The sequence below is a fragment of the Brienomyrus brachyistius genome, chromosome 12, assembly GCF_023856365.1.
Source record: "Brienomyrus brachyistius isolate T26 chromosome 12, BBRACH_0.4, whole genome shotgun sequence".
NCBI classification, from domain to species: Eukaryota; Metazoa; Chordata; class Actinopteri; order Osteoglossiformes; family Mormyridae; genus Brienomyrus; species Brienomyrus brachyistius.
In genome coordinates, this window is record NC_064544.1 from 18,738,733 (window position 1) to 18,756,408 (window position 17,676).

The following is a 17,676-nucleotide window of genomic DNA, read 5'->3' on the forward strand; positions in this document are numbered from 1 at the left end:
CTTCTGACTCGGGGCATTAAACTCCTTGGCCTGTATTTTGGCCCCCGCTGCCCTCGGATCATGGGCCTTACTGTGCATGAGCTCACAGTGCAGTCGGGCCCTGGGGACGACAGGATTTATCTCAGGGGAGGAAAAGCCCAAAGACACTTTGTTATTTAATATCATGTTATATCTGTATAGACTGGTGAATGAGGGTGTCTGATTTGCTCTGTTTGTCTTTATAGGTGATCCAACACTGTATAACCAGGTATTTCTTGCTGTTTATTCCCAACTCTTTGCCTGGATGCACAACACATTCATATTAGGTGAGTTTCCCTGCAGGTTTCATATTTATTATTTTTTTATTACCTTCTGTATATTGTGGTACGGAGACTCAATGGCATCAGCTGTAACTTCACACCTCCAGTGACGAGGGTTCATTTCCTGATATGTGGGACTGATCCCCAATCCATGGCTGTGTCACTGGTGGTCTTCCCCTGGGGGCTGCACGCTGCTCTCTATCCATGCTGTGTGGAGGCCTTCATCCTCTGCCACCAGCCGGCGCGGTCGTGCAGGAGGGCCACCATGTCTGTGCCCAGGTGAAGGGCTGCTCCCAGCACATCGATTGCGACCCCCTGGCAAACCAGCAAGTCCAAACCGATAAGGAAGGGGTCGGAGATGTCAGCGAGCCAGACCACCATATGTCCAGCCAGACTCACAGCTTCATTTACCCCTCAAGGCCGTGCGCACATCAGTCACTGACATCAGCTGCATGTCCGTTGTCTCCCAGCCTGCTGGTGCGGCTCTGCTGGTGCCTGGTAACACACCCGGATGAAGGATGAGGACCCCGTGTCTACCAGGGCTCAGCGGGGCATCTTGTCTACCAGGCAGTTGACATGCAGGCCGGTAACCTCGCCAAGCCGGAACACTCTGGGTGCAGCTGCAGAGGTTGGACCGCTGTGCATTGTGGGTGGTGCCCCCCTTACAGCGCCACCCGTCCGCCGTTTCCCAGTTGCTGTTTGAGGTGAGGGAACGGCACTGGGGCAGGGTAGTCGCGGGCGAAGTGTCCGACCACTCCACAGCAGTAGCAGGAGGTAGCAGCTGGTGGGCAACATCTCAGCTATGGCTCGGTGTGGGCCATTCGTCCTCGCTGTCAGAGCCCCCCAGGCATGCAGGTGCAGCTTCCACATGACATGGCCGGCGACTGGCATAATGTGGCAGATGGAAACAGGATCGCCTCGGCTCTCTCCAGCTCTGCCAAGGCCTCAGGAAGCGTAGCCAGCACCCACAGTTGGACGTGCTGGTGCAGCCACTCTGGTACTAATACCATGACAAAGGCATGGAAGGTCAGTTCTTCCTGTGCAGCACCAGGGAAGTGCAGGTAGCCCTTCTGCGTGAGGATGCGGAGAGCCACAGCAAATGCCCCTAGGGATTCGCTGTCCCAGCTTAATGTCATTGGTCCAAATAATCAGACAGATTTGGGTTCAACAACAAGGTGGCTTTTAATGCACCTTTACCATTTGCACTTACAACACACACACTGCCTACACACACACACAAACACACACAAAAAGTGGGGCACTTTTTTTCCCAGTGGTTCAGAAACGTTTTACACTGCAAACCGCCTGGGAAAGTACTACCCTCTCTGACGTTTACATACATACTGATCTCTTCATGTACTGCATGAGGTCTGTTTGTGATTTTTTTTTAAACCAAGTTATAAGCTTTGTATCTCATATTAACAGTGGAGTTATCCATTATCATAAATTATATACTTTCTTCCTGCAAAGGCTTGTTGGCGGCCCATCCTGGGTTGTTCCCTGCCTTGTGCCTGTAGCTTCCAGGATAGGTTCTAGACCCTAATGAGCCTTGACTACCAAATGTTAGCTTACCATTTAACACATTCCAGACCTTGTCATGCGCTATTTTTACAAGATTGTAAGTCCCCCCTCCCATCAGCAAACTCTATCCCTAGTACAGACTCTAATCCGACAATCTTAATACTGGTAACTCTCATTCTGTTAGATGAAAGAATATGGTCAATGGCCTCAAGGCTGATTCCTAAGAAGCTTTCGTTCTCTCTCTGTCTCTCTCTCTCTGTCTCTCTCTCTCTCATTGTCTCACGACACATGAATACACTCCTCAGGTTCTGGTTTGTTTGTTCTGCTCACACACCGAGACCTACTGAAACTGCAGTGCAAAGGTTTCTGTAAAACAAACCAATAAAACAATTTTGCTTCAGTTTCAAAGTCCATGTTTGTGCTCCATGTTTATTGGCTGCTCTACAACAGTTCACTGGCTGTTGGGATCTGTTGTTTCACTGCCACATTTTGTGAAAGAGGTGTAATCTGAATGTGAAATTACAGCGAGAAACACATCTTACATAGAAATTCAACCGTTATTTACAGCGTACATACTGTATGTTTTCAGAATATGTTGAAATTTAGAATCAAATAGAAATGAATCTTTATGTATGGTTCATATAGAGATGAAGACTGAAAGTTTCAGCGATATTTTGATCTTGTTCATGTTCGTCATTAACTCTGATGGTATGTATTCCACAAAAATAAGTCCTACCTTTTGAAGCCAGTTTTACATCTAACTTGTTTAACGTGTATGATTAACATGATCTTAAGAAAAGGAGTTTTTGATGTACTAATTATTATAGAAATAGCTGCTTACCAAACACTCAAATAAATGATTTGTAACTGATGATTGTGCTTGTTATTTAATGCTTATTGTCATTAAGTGATTTTATATCTCTTATCCCTGTGGCAGGTTTCCTGCTACACGGCTCTGCTGGTCCTCTAACAGCCCGGCTGGGAGGAGCTGTACTGCTGCCCTGCTTTGTGGACAGACCCCTGCCTTTGGAGGAGCTGGAGGTGGACTGGAGAAGGACTGATTCAGACACCATCGTGCACCTATTCCAGGGGGGTCAGAGCAGACCTGAATCACAGGGGGACGCCTACAGGGGCAGAGCCCACTTCTTCTCTCAGGAAATCCCCAAAGGCAACTTCTCTCTGCTGCTTGACGGTGTGAGGACTGCAGATGCAGGAGTGTACAAGTGTGTGGTTTATACAGAGCAGGAGCAACGTGAAACACGGGTGGAAATACAGGAAGTAGGTAAGTAAACCTTTCTGACTTAAGGTTTAAGACACATGGACTTGTATTATTATTACTTATGTTTGAAACATATGGCTGTTTCATGAAGCAGGATTTCTTGTTTAGCCGGATAACTTGTCGGATTTAAGGTAGTCTGGGCTAAAAGTAACGGAACGAAAATAAAGTCCATTTAGCCCAGACTACCTTAAATCCAAGAAGTTATCTGGCTAAGCAAGAAATCCTCCTTTATGGAATTCCCCCCTGGTCATTCTGCTGTTGCACGTGTAGTACAGTGTAATCAGTCTTGGGGGTGGCTTAATTGACACTGTTTTATCTTAAATTTTTCACGGAAGGTTTTTATTACGTACAATTTTCGAATTAAAATCACAAAAATCTTTCATCTTACAGGTCCCTGATTTTAAAACGTTAAAATGGAAACAGCCCAAACTATCTGAGTTTCGTCCCTAAACAGGAAGAAAAAACACGTAGATGTCAGGTTGCCAGGTTGTGTGAATCTTCCTGTTCTTGTTCTAGAGCGGCTGGTGGTGACGGGTGCAGATGAGCCTGTCTATGCACATGCTGGAGAGGATGTGACTCTCAGCTGCTCTGTGGACACCCATGTTAATGTGACAGAGCTTCACGTGGAATGGAGAAAGACAGACGATGACGGTGACATCTTGGTGCTTCTGTATACTGATGGAGGGAACAGACCAGAGTCACAGGATGGGAGATACTCTGGAAGAGCTGAATTCTTCACAGAGGAAATTCCTAAAGGAAACTTCTCAATGAAACTGAGGAAAGTCAGGATGGAAGACAAAGGAGAGTTCAGGTGTGAAGTCCACTCAGATACTGATTCTGCCAATACAACTGCCAGGATAGCAGCACTGGGTGAGTCACCAGGTCACCTACACAAGGTGTTGCATTGAGAAAACCAGGCTGACTCTCATGTTTTTACTTACAGGTGAAGATCCACCTGTATGTCCTACATGTTAAACTCCTTTAACTGCTAAATGACTTTATTGTATTGTCCTTCTTTTAACTGCCTTTGGCATAGTTACCACGTTACTAACCATTTTAGACACTCTTTAGAACAATTTCTAATTATTTGTGATGTTTGAACCTTTTTATTCATTCACTTTGATCTTCTGTCCAATTGCTCACCATGAAAATGGCTTTGGTTTCTGGTATGACGTTAAAAGGTACCGCAATTAAATGACCCTTTTAGAGGTTTTTAGTAAAGTCAAGCCAGAGGCTTATTTAGATTGTTTTCATCGAAAGCTAATCTTAAGCATCTTTTTAAGATTGCTTTAACCATATTATAATTCTTTATTAAGTTGTCTCATCTTAGTCATATACTCTCACCATGAATACAGCCCTAGTTGAATGCAGGACGTCCTGCACCATAGATGAGAATCCTACCCCTACAACAGCAAAGGTCCCTTTAAGATTGGGTGTCAGTGAACACCTGAAGTCATTGCTCCTTTACAGTCAATGTCCATTGATGATCACAATGACTAGTCACTAAAAGGACTCGTTTTAACATCTCAACATAGTTTAAGAGATTAAATCACATTGTCATTCTCCTGAGATGCAGTGGTTCTGCTGTACACTGATCTCTATCCACATCCATAGTCTAACTGGGTTTAGTTAATTTTATAGACAAAATTACTGAATGTACAGGGTGTCTATAAAGTCTGTACAATTTCAAAAATGTATTACAAAGGCAATTGATGAGATATCTTCATCAGATTGGTTCTATGTACTCAGTGGCTTTCAAAGAATTGTGATCACATTGCAAACAAAGGTACGGGACATCGCTAATCTAAAGCAGAGGATCACTGATGTCACTGCCACCATTGATGAGGGGATGCAACAGCAAACATGGCAAGAAGTTTAGTACCGTCCTGATGCGCTTCATGCAGCTAACGGTGCCCATACAGAGGTGTTTTAAAGAGGCAAAAAAAACATAAATGTATACATCTCATTTTGTAACAATTTCCACATATCTGTCTTTTCATTTGCCTTTGTAATAATTTTTTTTAATTGTAAAGAGACTTTATGGACACCCTGTACAGTACATTTACCTTACGCTTCCACTTCAGTGCAGTTTTCAGCTCTACATAAGACAGAAGATTAGCGCAATGTCATACAATTGATAATTTTATTTTCATTTAATGTTAATATCAATTAACAATCAGGAATCATGCACATAAAACAAATTTGTTCTCCAGTTTTGAAGACTAATTGTTGGATTAGACATGCTGATTATACATTAGTGTCAAGCCTGTTTGCAAAAATAAATTCTGGAACCTATGTCTTAATTTTATGTATTTTTTAGGTTATTCATCCCTGCATTGGCTGATTCTGGGGCTGTGCATCGCTGTCACACCTGTAGTCCTACTTACTGGTGCTTTATCTGTCAGGCATTTAAGAAGGGAAGGTAAGTGTAGCATCTGCTCTGTCATTTCTAGTAATTATGATGACATCAGTGGATCCATGTTTGCAGCCACTTATCCTGTAGAGGGCATCTCAGCAGACATGGGGCATCAGGCAGGACTGTATCTACACAGGGTGCCTGTCCACTGCAGGACTTAACTGTGATGTAATTAATATACTTCCTGTGTCTCTGGTAACAAACACATATGTGTGAATATGAATCATTTCTGAAACCTTTATCACTGTAACCTCCAGCAAACAAAAACAGTAAACCAGTGGCGAAGTCCTCATTGAAATTATGCTAAAGATAATGTAGGGGCTGCATCTAGTGAGACTGATAGTCTCTACTGGTTTCCTGTAAATGAGCATGAAACAGAATGGCCATCTGAGGATGGCTGTAGATCATTAATTAGCAACTTTGCATGAATCATCATCTAATGTTATAGAGCATGTGGCTAAACTTTCTTTCTATAGGTGAAAGCAGACAGGCTCTGTTAAGTCACTGGTCACATGTCACAGTCCCACCAATCATGGTTTCCTCAGCATTCATCCTGTGGGGTATAACTGAAGGTGAGCCTGTTAAATATGGTGAATATGTTCTTTTTAGAATATGACTTGCCAACCCAAAAACTATTTCATGCAGAACAATTTTTGTTGGAAGCGTTTAATAATCTATATACGTGATAACTTATGAAAGCAAATTTAATAATGTATTATCTAAACTAATTAGTAGGGTAACAAGACAAGACCAAATTCACCTAGGATTTATTAATGGATATAATATAAATGTGAAGAATTACTATAATTAGCTGTTTGTTTTTTATTTATCTTTAAGAATGATGGACATCTGTAAATTCTTTATCAATGAATATAACATCTTGGTCTGAATCCCACATAGGGATTTATATTTATATTGGCAATATGTTAATATTTTGTGTAGGTTTTATTTTATACTTACTTAAAATGAGCATCTGCTTTTCTTAATGCTCCCATACGTCCGGGTTTCCCTGGAAACGTCCTGTTATTGGGCCCCTGTTCTGGTGGCTTAGCAGTTTTTCAAAAACCGGTGGTTTGTCTGAGTTTAGCGCTGCAATCGGTATGACCCAATGCTGCAAGTTACAATGGAATAGCAAGTGAAGGAAAAGGCACCAGCTTTCAATATACAGCAGCCACTCAGTATCAGTATCATCACGCAGCATTTGTAAGGCTCACACACACATTCGCATTAAAGATTAAACAATATACTCATCCTACATGTCACGCTGCTCACGAGTACCGTCATAACGTCAGCTTCCTGAAACCACTAGCACTTCGATTTTTGTTTTCATGTGAACAGTGAATTGCTTGTAGTTTAATAAACGTTAGCTTAGCGTTTTCTAACTTTTGTTGAAAAACACTTGCAGATGCATATATTATGTCAATTGTGTACAGACTGTAAAATATAACTGTAAGGTTACCACATGTCCCGGTTTCTCCAGATGCAGATTTTCGTTTTATGTGGTGGTTAGGGATAACTCATTAATATTCATAAATGTGAATTCAGAAGTGCTACCTGATTGCAGTGGACATGAAAAAATGATCCCCGGACATATCCTCTTTGTATACCAGATACGGTAACTCTTGATTACTTGAAAATATAAAGAGACCAATAAACAAACCGTGATTAAAAAAAAACACATTTATAACAGTATAGGAAGCGCCACCTGGTGACTAATTATAAAATTGTAAATGCAAACAGTCGCCCTGGCAGCATTAAAGCAAGATCCACAGGGTAGTTAAGTAAAGCGTGAGGAAGTTCTGACAGAAAAACCGGGATCCAACCGGGAACTGTATCTAAATCACCAAAACATTACCTCATTGTTATCTTGTGTTACTGGTGTTTCTCAGGATCCACTGAAGAGGCCGTTACTTGTGCTGTCATCAGTCTGCTAAACATCTTGGTGTTATTTAAAATGGACCCAGATCGATTATCTCCAGGTATGTTTACATATGCTTCCTTTTGTTTCCAGTATACACTGTGAAAGAAGGTGACAGTTTGAAAAAATTATAAAATATAGTAAAATAATTATTATTAGGTTTTTATCAAAAATGAATGCGTGGCAGATGTTTCCAGATGATTACTGGTTCCCCTGCAGCCCCTTTGCTGATGTATTCAGGCTTCTGACAGTACTCTGTCCAGCTCTTATATATTTGTGTCTGAGAGTTTGAGAAAAATATCAAGGGTCCCACTTGTGATCTTGCATTAAAGGTTGTGAAAGATAAATTAGTATGTATTTTAATTTGAAATTGGTGCAGGTTTAAACTTGTTTTTTTTACTTGTATAAACCTGGTTTGGATACGGCAGTATCTTATCATACTTTAAAAGTATTATTTTCTTCTAATTTTAAACAATTTAAAACATTTGCCACAGATTAAATCAGATACAATTCATCCATTTTCAAAACATGTTTCATTTTAAATTCACTACTTATATGTGCCGTACACTTCTGATAAGTTCATATTTAAAATCTGAATACAGTAACTATATGATGGCTTGTTTGCACTAAAACATAAAGGGATGTTCTAAATGTTCCAAAAACAACTATGGTTTACTGGTGATAAACAGGTGGTAAAAAGCACAGGGTGAGCAAATCCTCAATGTGCACAGAGTTACAGACACAAAGTGAGAGAGAAGCGCAGGGTGAGCAAATCCTCAATGTGCACAGAGTTACAGACACAAAGTGAGAGAGAAGCGCAGGGTGAGCAAATCCTCAATGTGTACAGAGTTACAGACACAAAGTGAGAGAGAAGCGCAGGGTGAGCAAATCCTCAATGTGCACAGAGTTACAGACACAAAGTGAGAGAAGCGCAGGGTGAGCAAATCCTCAATGTGCACAGAGTTACAGACACAAAGTGAGAGAGAAGCGCAGGGTGAGCAAATCCTCAATGTGCACAGAGTTACAGACACAAAGTGACAGAGAAGCGCAGGGTGAGCAAATCCTCAATGTGCAGAGTTACAGACACAAAGTGAGAGAGAAGCGCAGGGTGAGCAAATCCTCAATGTGCACAGAGTTACAGACACAAAGTGAGAGAGAACAGAGGAGCCACAAAGATCCTTTTAAACCATCTGCAGTTCCTCAGCTGCGATAAGTGCAACACAGTCTAAATGTTTCCCAAAAATTAGGGGTCACTGAGCTGACCTGTGATGGCTACAGGCAGAAGCTGATATTCATATATCCTGTGTTTTATCATAAAAAATACTATTTTACAGATATATCATGGAGAATTAAGCATCTGGCTCGGACAGTAGGAAGCAACATCATGATCATAGTTTTATGCATTGGTAAGTTTGAATATCATTATCGGAAATGAAACGAGACCAGTCACATGAGAAAGCAGCAGCTCCTGGTAATATATTAAACACACTTTCAAGGCTGCCAACTTTGAGGAATTTGTTGGAGTGAGATTTGGATTTCAGAGTCAGGTGGATTTCAGCTGGGGGTGGGTGGGGAGCATTAGGTTAAAACCAAAATAGTAAGGAGCTGCCTCTAGATATTTGTATTTATCAACATTATACACGACTTTGTCTGTAGTACTGCTGCGATTAGTCAACGTAGTCGATGATGTTAACGCTGAAATGCGTAGACATTAATATTTTAAATCAATGCATCTTTTTAGAAATACTTTTTATTAAAATATATTTATAATTTCTAAAATACTACTGTCACGATCGGCAGAAGCGAGAGCGGCGATCGTGCGGGCAAGCAGGAAGAGAGAATACGGGGCAAACGGGAGTTTATTACGGAGACAGGGACCGGGAAACAGCTCACGCTTACAAACATCAATGACGGACAAGGGAAACCGGGGAGACCAGGACTTAAATACACAGGACTAATCAAAGTAACTAGACAAAGCTGGAGACGATCAGGGAAATACACTTGGGTAATCAGGGGGCGTGGCACACACGAGAAGCGGACGAGCCGGGCATGACAACTACAAGTCATTATAACAATTGTTTTCTTTTATGATCACTGCATAATTATGGGAGTATTTCAGATCATCGCTAAACAAAAAGGTGGTTTTACACTCTGCAAAGTTTGAGTGGCATACCACCGTGGCACTAGTGTTATCCACGAGTACCTGAAGAGGAAACACACAGGTGCTATTCGTGGATGACGGACTGCCAGAGCAGACAAAACCACCATGTTGTGTATTCATGGTTATTAAAATACCATTAGTATAGAGAGAAACTAAATATCTTTTGTCATTGTAGCTGCTAAATATACTCATTTTGCCATGAACTTGGGAAGTTGTGGCACAGGGACGGAGCACGGTACCGGTAGGAAAGAAGGAAGGTTGACGATGCACTGGCGGCTCACAGGACAAACGGGGTTTATTAACAGAAACTGATAACATGGGGAACACTACAAAGCAAAACGGACCATTAGGGGTCAAAAGGCAAATAGGGAAAAAAAACAAAGACTAACTACAAGGTTCAAGGCAACAGGGAACAGGCAGGTAAAGTACAAATAACACAACACAAGGTAACTTCTAAGACTCTGAATACACATGAAATACACCCTGAACTGAACTAAGGCAGGAACATAAATACAGAAAATGAACTGGGTAATGATGCAGCAGGTGTGAGAAATGAAATAATTAACCAATCAAGGTAGAACATACAAGGACTGGCACAAGAAAAAAGGCAACAGGCAAAACAACTAAGGAACTGAAACTTAACAGAGAACGTAAGAAACAGAATATAACGCTAATAATCACTAGTTCATTAGGGGCATAACAAGTACCTTCCCTACAATATGCAGTTGACCAGTGATTGTCCCGTCCTGGTCCCCCTGAACACTCTACGGATGGGTCCAGGAACTGTAGTTCCATCTGCAATTCGTAGTTCCATCTGCAATTTGATTTGCGGCCTGCATTAGGATAGTGTCCCTCCAGCAGCCTTGCTGTCTTTATTTTGGCTGAGTGGCATTTGTTCCTGCTTATGGTTACTCTGTAGCTGTGTGGAAGTATGATTTGATACCTGCATTAGGATAGTGTCCCTCCAGCAGCCTTGCTGTCTTTATTTTGGCTGAGTGGCATTTGTTCCTGCTTATGGTCGCTCTGTAGCTGTGTGGAAGTATGATTTGGGGCCTGCATTAGGATAGTGTCCCTCCAGCAGCCTTTCTGCCTTTTCATAACCCATTTTAAACAGGAGCACTGAGCCCATCTGTTTATGTTCTGTGTGTCTGACATGAATCCCATGATGACTGACTCTGCTCTTACCTCATTTCAGTTCCTGTCATTAAATTTTTGGCAAAATATTCCGCAAGCACAGCTGGCAAAGTAACACTAGGAGTCTTTGTAGGTGGATTTGTACTTAAGATGGTCTTTATGGCTTCTATGCAATGTAAGTACTTTCACAAGTGTAAAATAACCTAGTATATTTATAGATTTTTAGTTATTGGTGATTTCAGGAATACTGGACCATAATTAGCTACTGAAGTGTTTTTTTTTCATTATAAAGATTTACAAGAACCTTTAAATTTGATTTCATGTATTCTTAAATCTTTAACATGTGTACACCATAGGATGTTTAGTTCATTATAGGATGTTTGACTCTTGTTACCTGTGATGATCCTGACATGAATGTGATGCTGACTGACCCTGTTCTTACCTCTTTTCAGTTTTTGACTTTTGGTTTTGGTTTCACTTAACACTAGAGAGACTGAAGAAAATACTTTGGGTCGCATCTTTGTTTCTGATAATCATGATTTTAGTTGCAAGTAAGTCTGTTTCCAGGTTTATAAATGTATGTATTTTGCAGGATTATGTGTCGGGGGATTTTTTTCTGCATATTTCATGCACAAAATACATATGAATGAAACGCAGAGCTTGAACCTTAATCTATTGCTTTACATGAATTAAAAACACAACGCACCATTATGTATACGGTCATGGCCAAAAGTTTTGAGAATGACACAAGTATTACTTTTCTCAAAGTTTACTGCTTCAGTGTTTGTAGATCTTTTTGTCAGATGTTTCAATGATATACTGAAGTATAATTACAAGCATTTTATAAGTGTCAAAGGCTTTTATTGACAATCACATTAAGTTTATGCAGTGCCAATATTTGCAGTGTTGGCTCTTCCGTTTCAAGACCTCTGCAATTGGCCCTGACTGCTGTCAATCAACTTCTGGGCCAAATCCTGACTGATGGCAGCCCATTCTTGCATAATCAATGCTTGGAGTTTGTCAGAATTTGTGGGTTTTTGTTTGTCCACCCACCTCCTGAGGATTGACCACAAGTTCTCAATGGAATTAAGGTCTGGGGAGTTTCCCAAAATGTTGATGCTTTTTCCCTGAGCCATTTAGTTATTACTTTTGCCATGCTGAAAAAGGCATTGTTCATCACCAAACTGTTCTTGGATGGTTAAGAGAAGTTGCTCTCAGAGGATGTTTTGGTACCATTTTTTATTCATGGCTATGTTCTTAGGCAAAATTGTGAGTGAGCTCACTCCCTTGGCTGAGAAGCAACCCCAGGATGCTTTACTGTTGGCATGACACAGGACTGATGGTAGCGCTCACCTTTTCTTCTCAGGACAATCTTTTTTCCAGATGCCCCAAACAATCGGAAAGGGGATTCATCAGAGAAACTGACTTTACCCCAGTCCTCAGCAATGCAATTCCTGTACCTTTTGCAGAATATCAGTCTGTTGCAAAGTTTTTCTTGGAGACAAACGGCTTCCTTGCTGCCATTCTTGACACCAGGACATCCTCCAAAAGTCTTCACCTCACTGCGTGTACAGATGCACTCACACCTGCCTGCTGCCATTCCTGAGCCAGCTCTGCACTGGTGGTGCCCCGATCCTGCAACTGAATGAACTTTAGGAGACAGTCCTGACCCTTGCTGGACATTCTTGGGCACCCTGAAGCCTTCTTCACAACAATAGAACCTCTCTCCTTGAAGTTCTTGATGATCCGATAAATGGTTGATTTAGGGCAGGGGTATTCAACAAAAATTTGAAGAGGTCCATCCATCCATCCATTTTCCAAAGCGCTTATCCTACTGGGTCGTGGGGGGTCCGGAGCCTATCCCGGAGGCAATGGGCACAAGGCAGGGAACAACCCAGGATGGGGGGCCTCACCATTCACTCACACACCATTCACTCACACATGCACACCTATCTGCAATTTAGCAACTCCAATTAACCTCAGCATATCTTTGAACTGTGGGGGGAAACCGGAGTACCTGGAGGAAACCCCACGACGACATGGGGAGAACATGCAAACTCCACACACATGTGACCCAGGCGGAGACTCAAACCCGGGTCCCAGAGGTGTGAGGCAACAGTGCTAACCATTGAAGCGTCCCTTCACATTTTAAATAGTAACTTAATGTTTGGGCTATTGGTCCAGGTCCGTATGGGACAACATCTGGGTCCAGACTCGGACCGTAGTTCACCTCTTAGCGACTTCTGATTTAAGGGCAATCTAACTACTGTAGCAGCAATATTCCTGCCTGTGAAACCCTTTTTTGTGCAAAGCAGTGATGACTGCACATGTTTCCTTGCAGGTATCCATGGTTAACAGAGGAAGAACAATGATTTCAAGCACCACCCTCATTTTAAACCATCCAGTCTGTTGTTCTGACTCAATCAGCATGACAGAGTGACATCACGAGCCTTTTCCTCGTCAACACTGTCACCTGTGTTAACGAGAGAGTCACTGAAATGATGTTAGCAGGTCCTTTTGTGGCAGGACTGGAATGCAGTGGAAATGGGTTTTTTGGGATTACGTTCATTTTTATGGAAAAGACGGACTTTGCAAATTAATTGCAATTCATCTGATTAATTGCAATTCTTCATAACATTCTGGAGTTTATGCAAACTGCCGTCATAAAAACTGAGACAGCAGACTTTGTGAAAACCAATACCTGTGTCATTCTCAAAACTTTTGACCATGACAGTATATTATGGCATAATGTCCCACTGAAACATTGTTACATTGGCATAAACTGTTAATCTGCTTCGTAAACTGGGATGTCCTTTCAGTACCTCAGTGTCCAACATGGGATTCAAACCCAGAACCCCCAGGTGACAGGGCTGTGCTCTTTCAATCACAGGATAGCTGAGTGTGACTGTCATGAATTTTATAATGACTCAGTATTCTTACTTCATTTCAGTTGGTCTTGCTGTGTTTCTTGCTATATCTTTCTCTGATAGAGAAGGAATAGCAGAAATTGGATCTTTTTTAACTATCTTTATAGTTCCGACGATCGTGTTCTTAATCCCATGTAAGTAAATTAGCATATTTTTATAATATACTTTTTTGGTTTATTTTAGTTTTATTTAGTTACTTTGGGTATTGATGCATTAATAGAGGGTCAGAACTGGGTATAGAGCCAGTTCATTTCATGTTGTAAGTAATTAAATAGCACCTGCTGATAAGCTTCACCATTTTATAAATATTTCTGATTACTGATTAATAAATATTATGGGATGTATTATATGTCCCACCTAAACGCATCACATTCTTTCCGTGCCACAATGAGATTCAAACCCAGATCCACCAGATGGCAGTGCTGTGCAGGGTTTTAAATACAGGACCATTGAGCACATCTCACTTATGCCTCTGACAAATTTCACGACTATGTTTTTACCTCATTCCAGTTGTTGGGTTCGGGATATTGCTGATTCATTACTTAAGGAGTGCTGAAGCAGCAAGAATGCGACAATTTTTTAGCTTCTTTCATTTATTCCGCAGTAAGTATCTTCTTTAGGTACTACACATATATTTCTTTTGCTGTTTACATCTCAGTTATTTCAGTAACCCTGGACCAGAATTAGTTATACAGGTATTTCTTTTTAAAATGTACTAAATCAAATGTCAGAGCTCCTATCATTTTCCTAACATCCCATAATCTGTCGGCTTATCCAGTTGGGATTCTTGGAGCCTCTCCCAGGAAGCACCACCAGGGGTATCCCAGTCAATTGCAAGGATTTTCTTAACATGAGTTCTTGGTTTATTGGTTTCGCTTTAGAATGAAATGTTTTAAAACAGCCCTTACATGTCTGTTGTGAGCGGGTGGAATGGAGGATACGGGAGCAGGAATCAGGGCAAACAAAGGTAGTTCAAAAGGAGAGGCAAGGGCATAGACAACAGAACAATATGACCAGTGACAGAACTGGGGATTACTAGACTGGGGAACCCTTAATACTGCAGTAAAAACGGAACAGACAGGCAGCTGGGTGTGATGAACAGGAGGGCAGGAACACGAAGGGAGACTAACAAGCACCAGGCATGGCTTGTTAGAGCCTCACGAGGGAGGAAACAGGAGGGTCAGGCAGGGCAGGACTTGACAGTACCCCCCACCCCCGTGAAGGGGAACACAGGGCCCACACAACGGGGTGGGCAGACGGAGCCAGGACACGGCATTACTGGACAAAACAGATGGATCCCCAGACCAGACAGGGACCAAGCGCATTGCACCACTAGAGGCACAGAACAGACTAGTGCAATACCCTGGACAGCAGGGGAGACCGTAAGCAGGACACACTCATACAGGACAGACAAGCAGAGGGGCATCCAAGACAGCACTCGGCAGGACCAGGGAAACGAGGACAACCAAATACATTAAGACAGGATGGGAGAGAGGAACAGCACAAACCTTGGAAGAGAACCAAACCAGGGAATAATAAACCACCAGACATAAATAAGGGTACATCAGAGTTCAGGGTAGGACCAAGGACACAGGAAACAACCAACACACAGATCAAAACAGGGAAGATAGGTGAAGGGACAACCAGGGCATGGACCAAGACACAGATAAGGATCACCAGCCAGGGAGAAAAAGGCAGGACAGGGCACTGGAGCAAACACTGGCCTAAAAGTTGGGCTGGGCAGGGAGTTCCTCTGGGTGCTGGAAAGTAGGACACCAACCCAGGGATATGGAACCTCTGGAATCAGCGGGGACGGGTGGCATTAAGCGGACAGCAGAATAAGAACAGGGGGGGGAATGGACATGGGGACAGCAGGGCAAGTGCAGGAGGGTGATGACAGACTTGTAGGGTGATGGCAGAGATGGGAGCAGGAATGGCCACCATGAATGGGGTGCCCCTCTTGGACCCCCACTGACACTGCTGACCACACCCAAACATGGAGCAGGGTTATCCAGAGTCCTAGATGGGGGCAGAACCCACAGAGCAGGACCCAGAGGATCCCACCCCAAGTTCTCCAGTTGGATGTCCTCCAGGGCCACTCCTTCATGGCAGGCTATAGTGAGAGAGTCAGGCTTGTGGCTGAGGGCAGTCAGAGGGGGAGATGGCAGGCAGCGATGGGAGATCAGCAGACAGTGAAGCAGATGCAGATGAGGAATTTGGGGACAAGGCGGGCACAGGCTGAGCAGACCCAGGCACTATCAGAATGATGGAGGCCCCTACATGGCAGGGCACTACCACAGCAGCTGAAACCTCACCTGGGACGTGTACAGCAGCAGCCTCCCTTGGGCCAGACACAGCCCAGACTGAGTTGGGTTCTGAGGGTTTGGTGGGGAACCCAACGGGGTCAAATGATGGGGCTGCGATGACTGGCTTCCCAGGACCCATAGCCTGGAGCACAGACAGGGCGGCACCCTCCGGGTTGAGAGCCAGGCTGCTGTCCAAGATGTCGTTGGTGCCTTCATGCCTCCTAAGACTCTGTTTCCACCAGAAGACTTACTGGAGTTTCAGGGAGTCGGTAGTCATGTCCATAGTGAGCAGCAGGTTTTGGTGTAATGGGTCAGATCCCCTTTGGGTTGAGGTATGCCCAGTGGGAAAGGCTCTCACCTTCTCTTCTAAGGCCTCAGATTCAGGGGAGAGCTCCCCCAGCAAATCGCCTACCCGAATGAGTCCGGCAGTCACTCCTGGAAGCCATAGAACATCTGGATCTTCCAGTAGGTTTCTGTAGCAGCTCTGCAGGGCAGAAGCACCAGGAGCTGGGGAAAGCATGCATTCACCAATGCAGAGCTCGAAAGGCTCCTGGGCATTGCTGTTAGGCAGTTTGTACAGTTCCGTTATTCTGTCAAGCAGAATGGAGGATGTGAGAGTAGGAATAAGGGTAAACCAAGGGAAATCATTTTAAACAAACTAAACCAAAAACAAAACTGGTTCACAGGGGATCGAATGGAGCGGCAAGGGCATAGACGACAGGACAACATGATTTCAATCACAAGACTGGGGATTATTAGACTGGGATCACTTAATACTGCAGTAAAAATAGAGCAGAGAGGCAGCTGGGTGTGATGAACAGGAGGGCAGGAACGAGAGGTGAGGCTAAAGAGCACCAGGCATGGCTTGTTAGAGCCCCACCAGGGAGGAAACAGGAGGTTCGGGCAGAGCAAGACATGAAAATATGACATATAAAGGCACAAAACAGTTAAATTCTTTAAAATATGTATATTTTGTTTAATGACATCAAGGTAATTTTGAATCCCTAGCAGATTAATCCTGAACTAATACAAATTTGCCCATTGAGTCAGGAGGATGTTTTTACTGAAGTGATTCAGGCCAAGCGGGCAGATTTTCTTTGGACCTGAGCCATTAAATTCTGATTTGTAAACCCAGGAGCGCTGTGCTGTGCTGTGTCTGATTTGGTCTGTTTTACACTTACAGGTTTAAACGTGATGTTTAACATACTGATACTTACTCTTTATGTCCATATTATTGCCTCGATGCAACGCACATTTTTACTGGGTGAGTTTACTTATAATTAAATGTTATAATTGTAAATATATAATTAAATGTTTTATAATTAAATTAAAGGTTTTGTGATACTTTCAGTAAATATATGTAATTAATTTGTAATATTCTATAATACTTATACATTTATAATTGGTAAAAAGATCGTATTACATCGGACATGTATGCTTTTATTTCTAAATCACCAGAATATATAATGTGCCAGATGGTCCAAACCCTTTAAACCTCTCTTATGTGTGGGTCATGCAGGTGGATGGATGAATAATAAATGCTTGTGTTCATAGTAGAAACGGGTATCTGACAGTAATTCCTTTATTGTTACTAGTGTATGTAATTGTGAGCGTCATGTGACTGGGATTGTGTACATTGTACTTTAATAAAGAGAGAGTGAGGACAGATGATGTGTGGGGTGTTTAAATGCATAAGACCAAACACATGAAACTCA

The 17,676-nt window shown here is 42.6% G+C and overlaps 1 protein-coding gene across 7 annotated transcripts in view; it reads left to right on the plus strand.

The window, feature by feature from the left end:
- Positions 1-2,253: 2,253 nt before the first annotated feature.
- The window catches only part of LOC125704983 (uncharacterized), a 100,896-nt gene continuing 85,473 nt past the window's right edge, over positions 2,254-17,676 (plus strand). For 4 of the 7 annotated variants that reach the window (XR_007381313.1, XM_048971227.1, XM_048971224.1 and 1 more), the window contains exons 1-12: positions 2,254-2,528; positions 2,758-3,102; positions 3,616-3,969; positions 5,420-5,521; positions 5,992-6,087; positions 7,405-7,494; positions 8,768-8,839; positions 10,790-10,903; positions 11,181-11,279; positions 13,679-13,789; positions 14,166-14,258; positions 17,145-17,225. Coding sequence is in view for 4 of the 7 variants with exons in the window: in XM_048971227.1 (XP_048827184.1) it covers positions 2,453-2,528; positions 2,758-3,102; positions 3,616-3,969; positions 5,420-5,521; positions 5,992-6,087; positions 7,405-7,494; positions 8,768-8,839; positions 10,790-10,903; positions 11,181-11,279; positions 13,679-13,789; positions 14,166-14,258; positions 17,145-17,225 (1,633 nt within the window). In the remaining 3 variants the exon portion in view is untranslated. The remainder of the gene's footprint in view (positions 2,529-2,757; positions 3,103-3,615; positions 3,970-5,419; positions 5,522-5,991; positions 6,088-7,404; positions 7,495-8,767; positions 8,840-10,789; positions 10,904-11,180; positions 11,280-13,678; positions 13,790-14,165; positions 14,259-17,144; positions 17,226-17,676) is intronic. The other 3 variants (XR_007381312.1, XR_007381314.1, XM_048971228.1) reach the window with 1 other exon arrangement.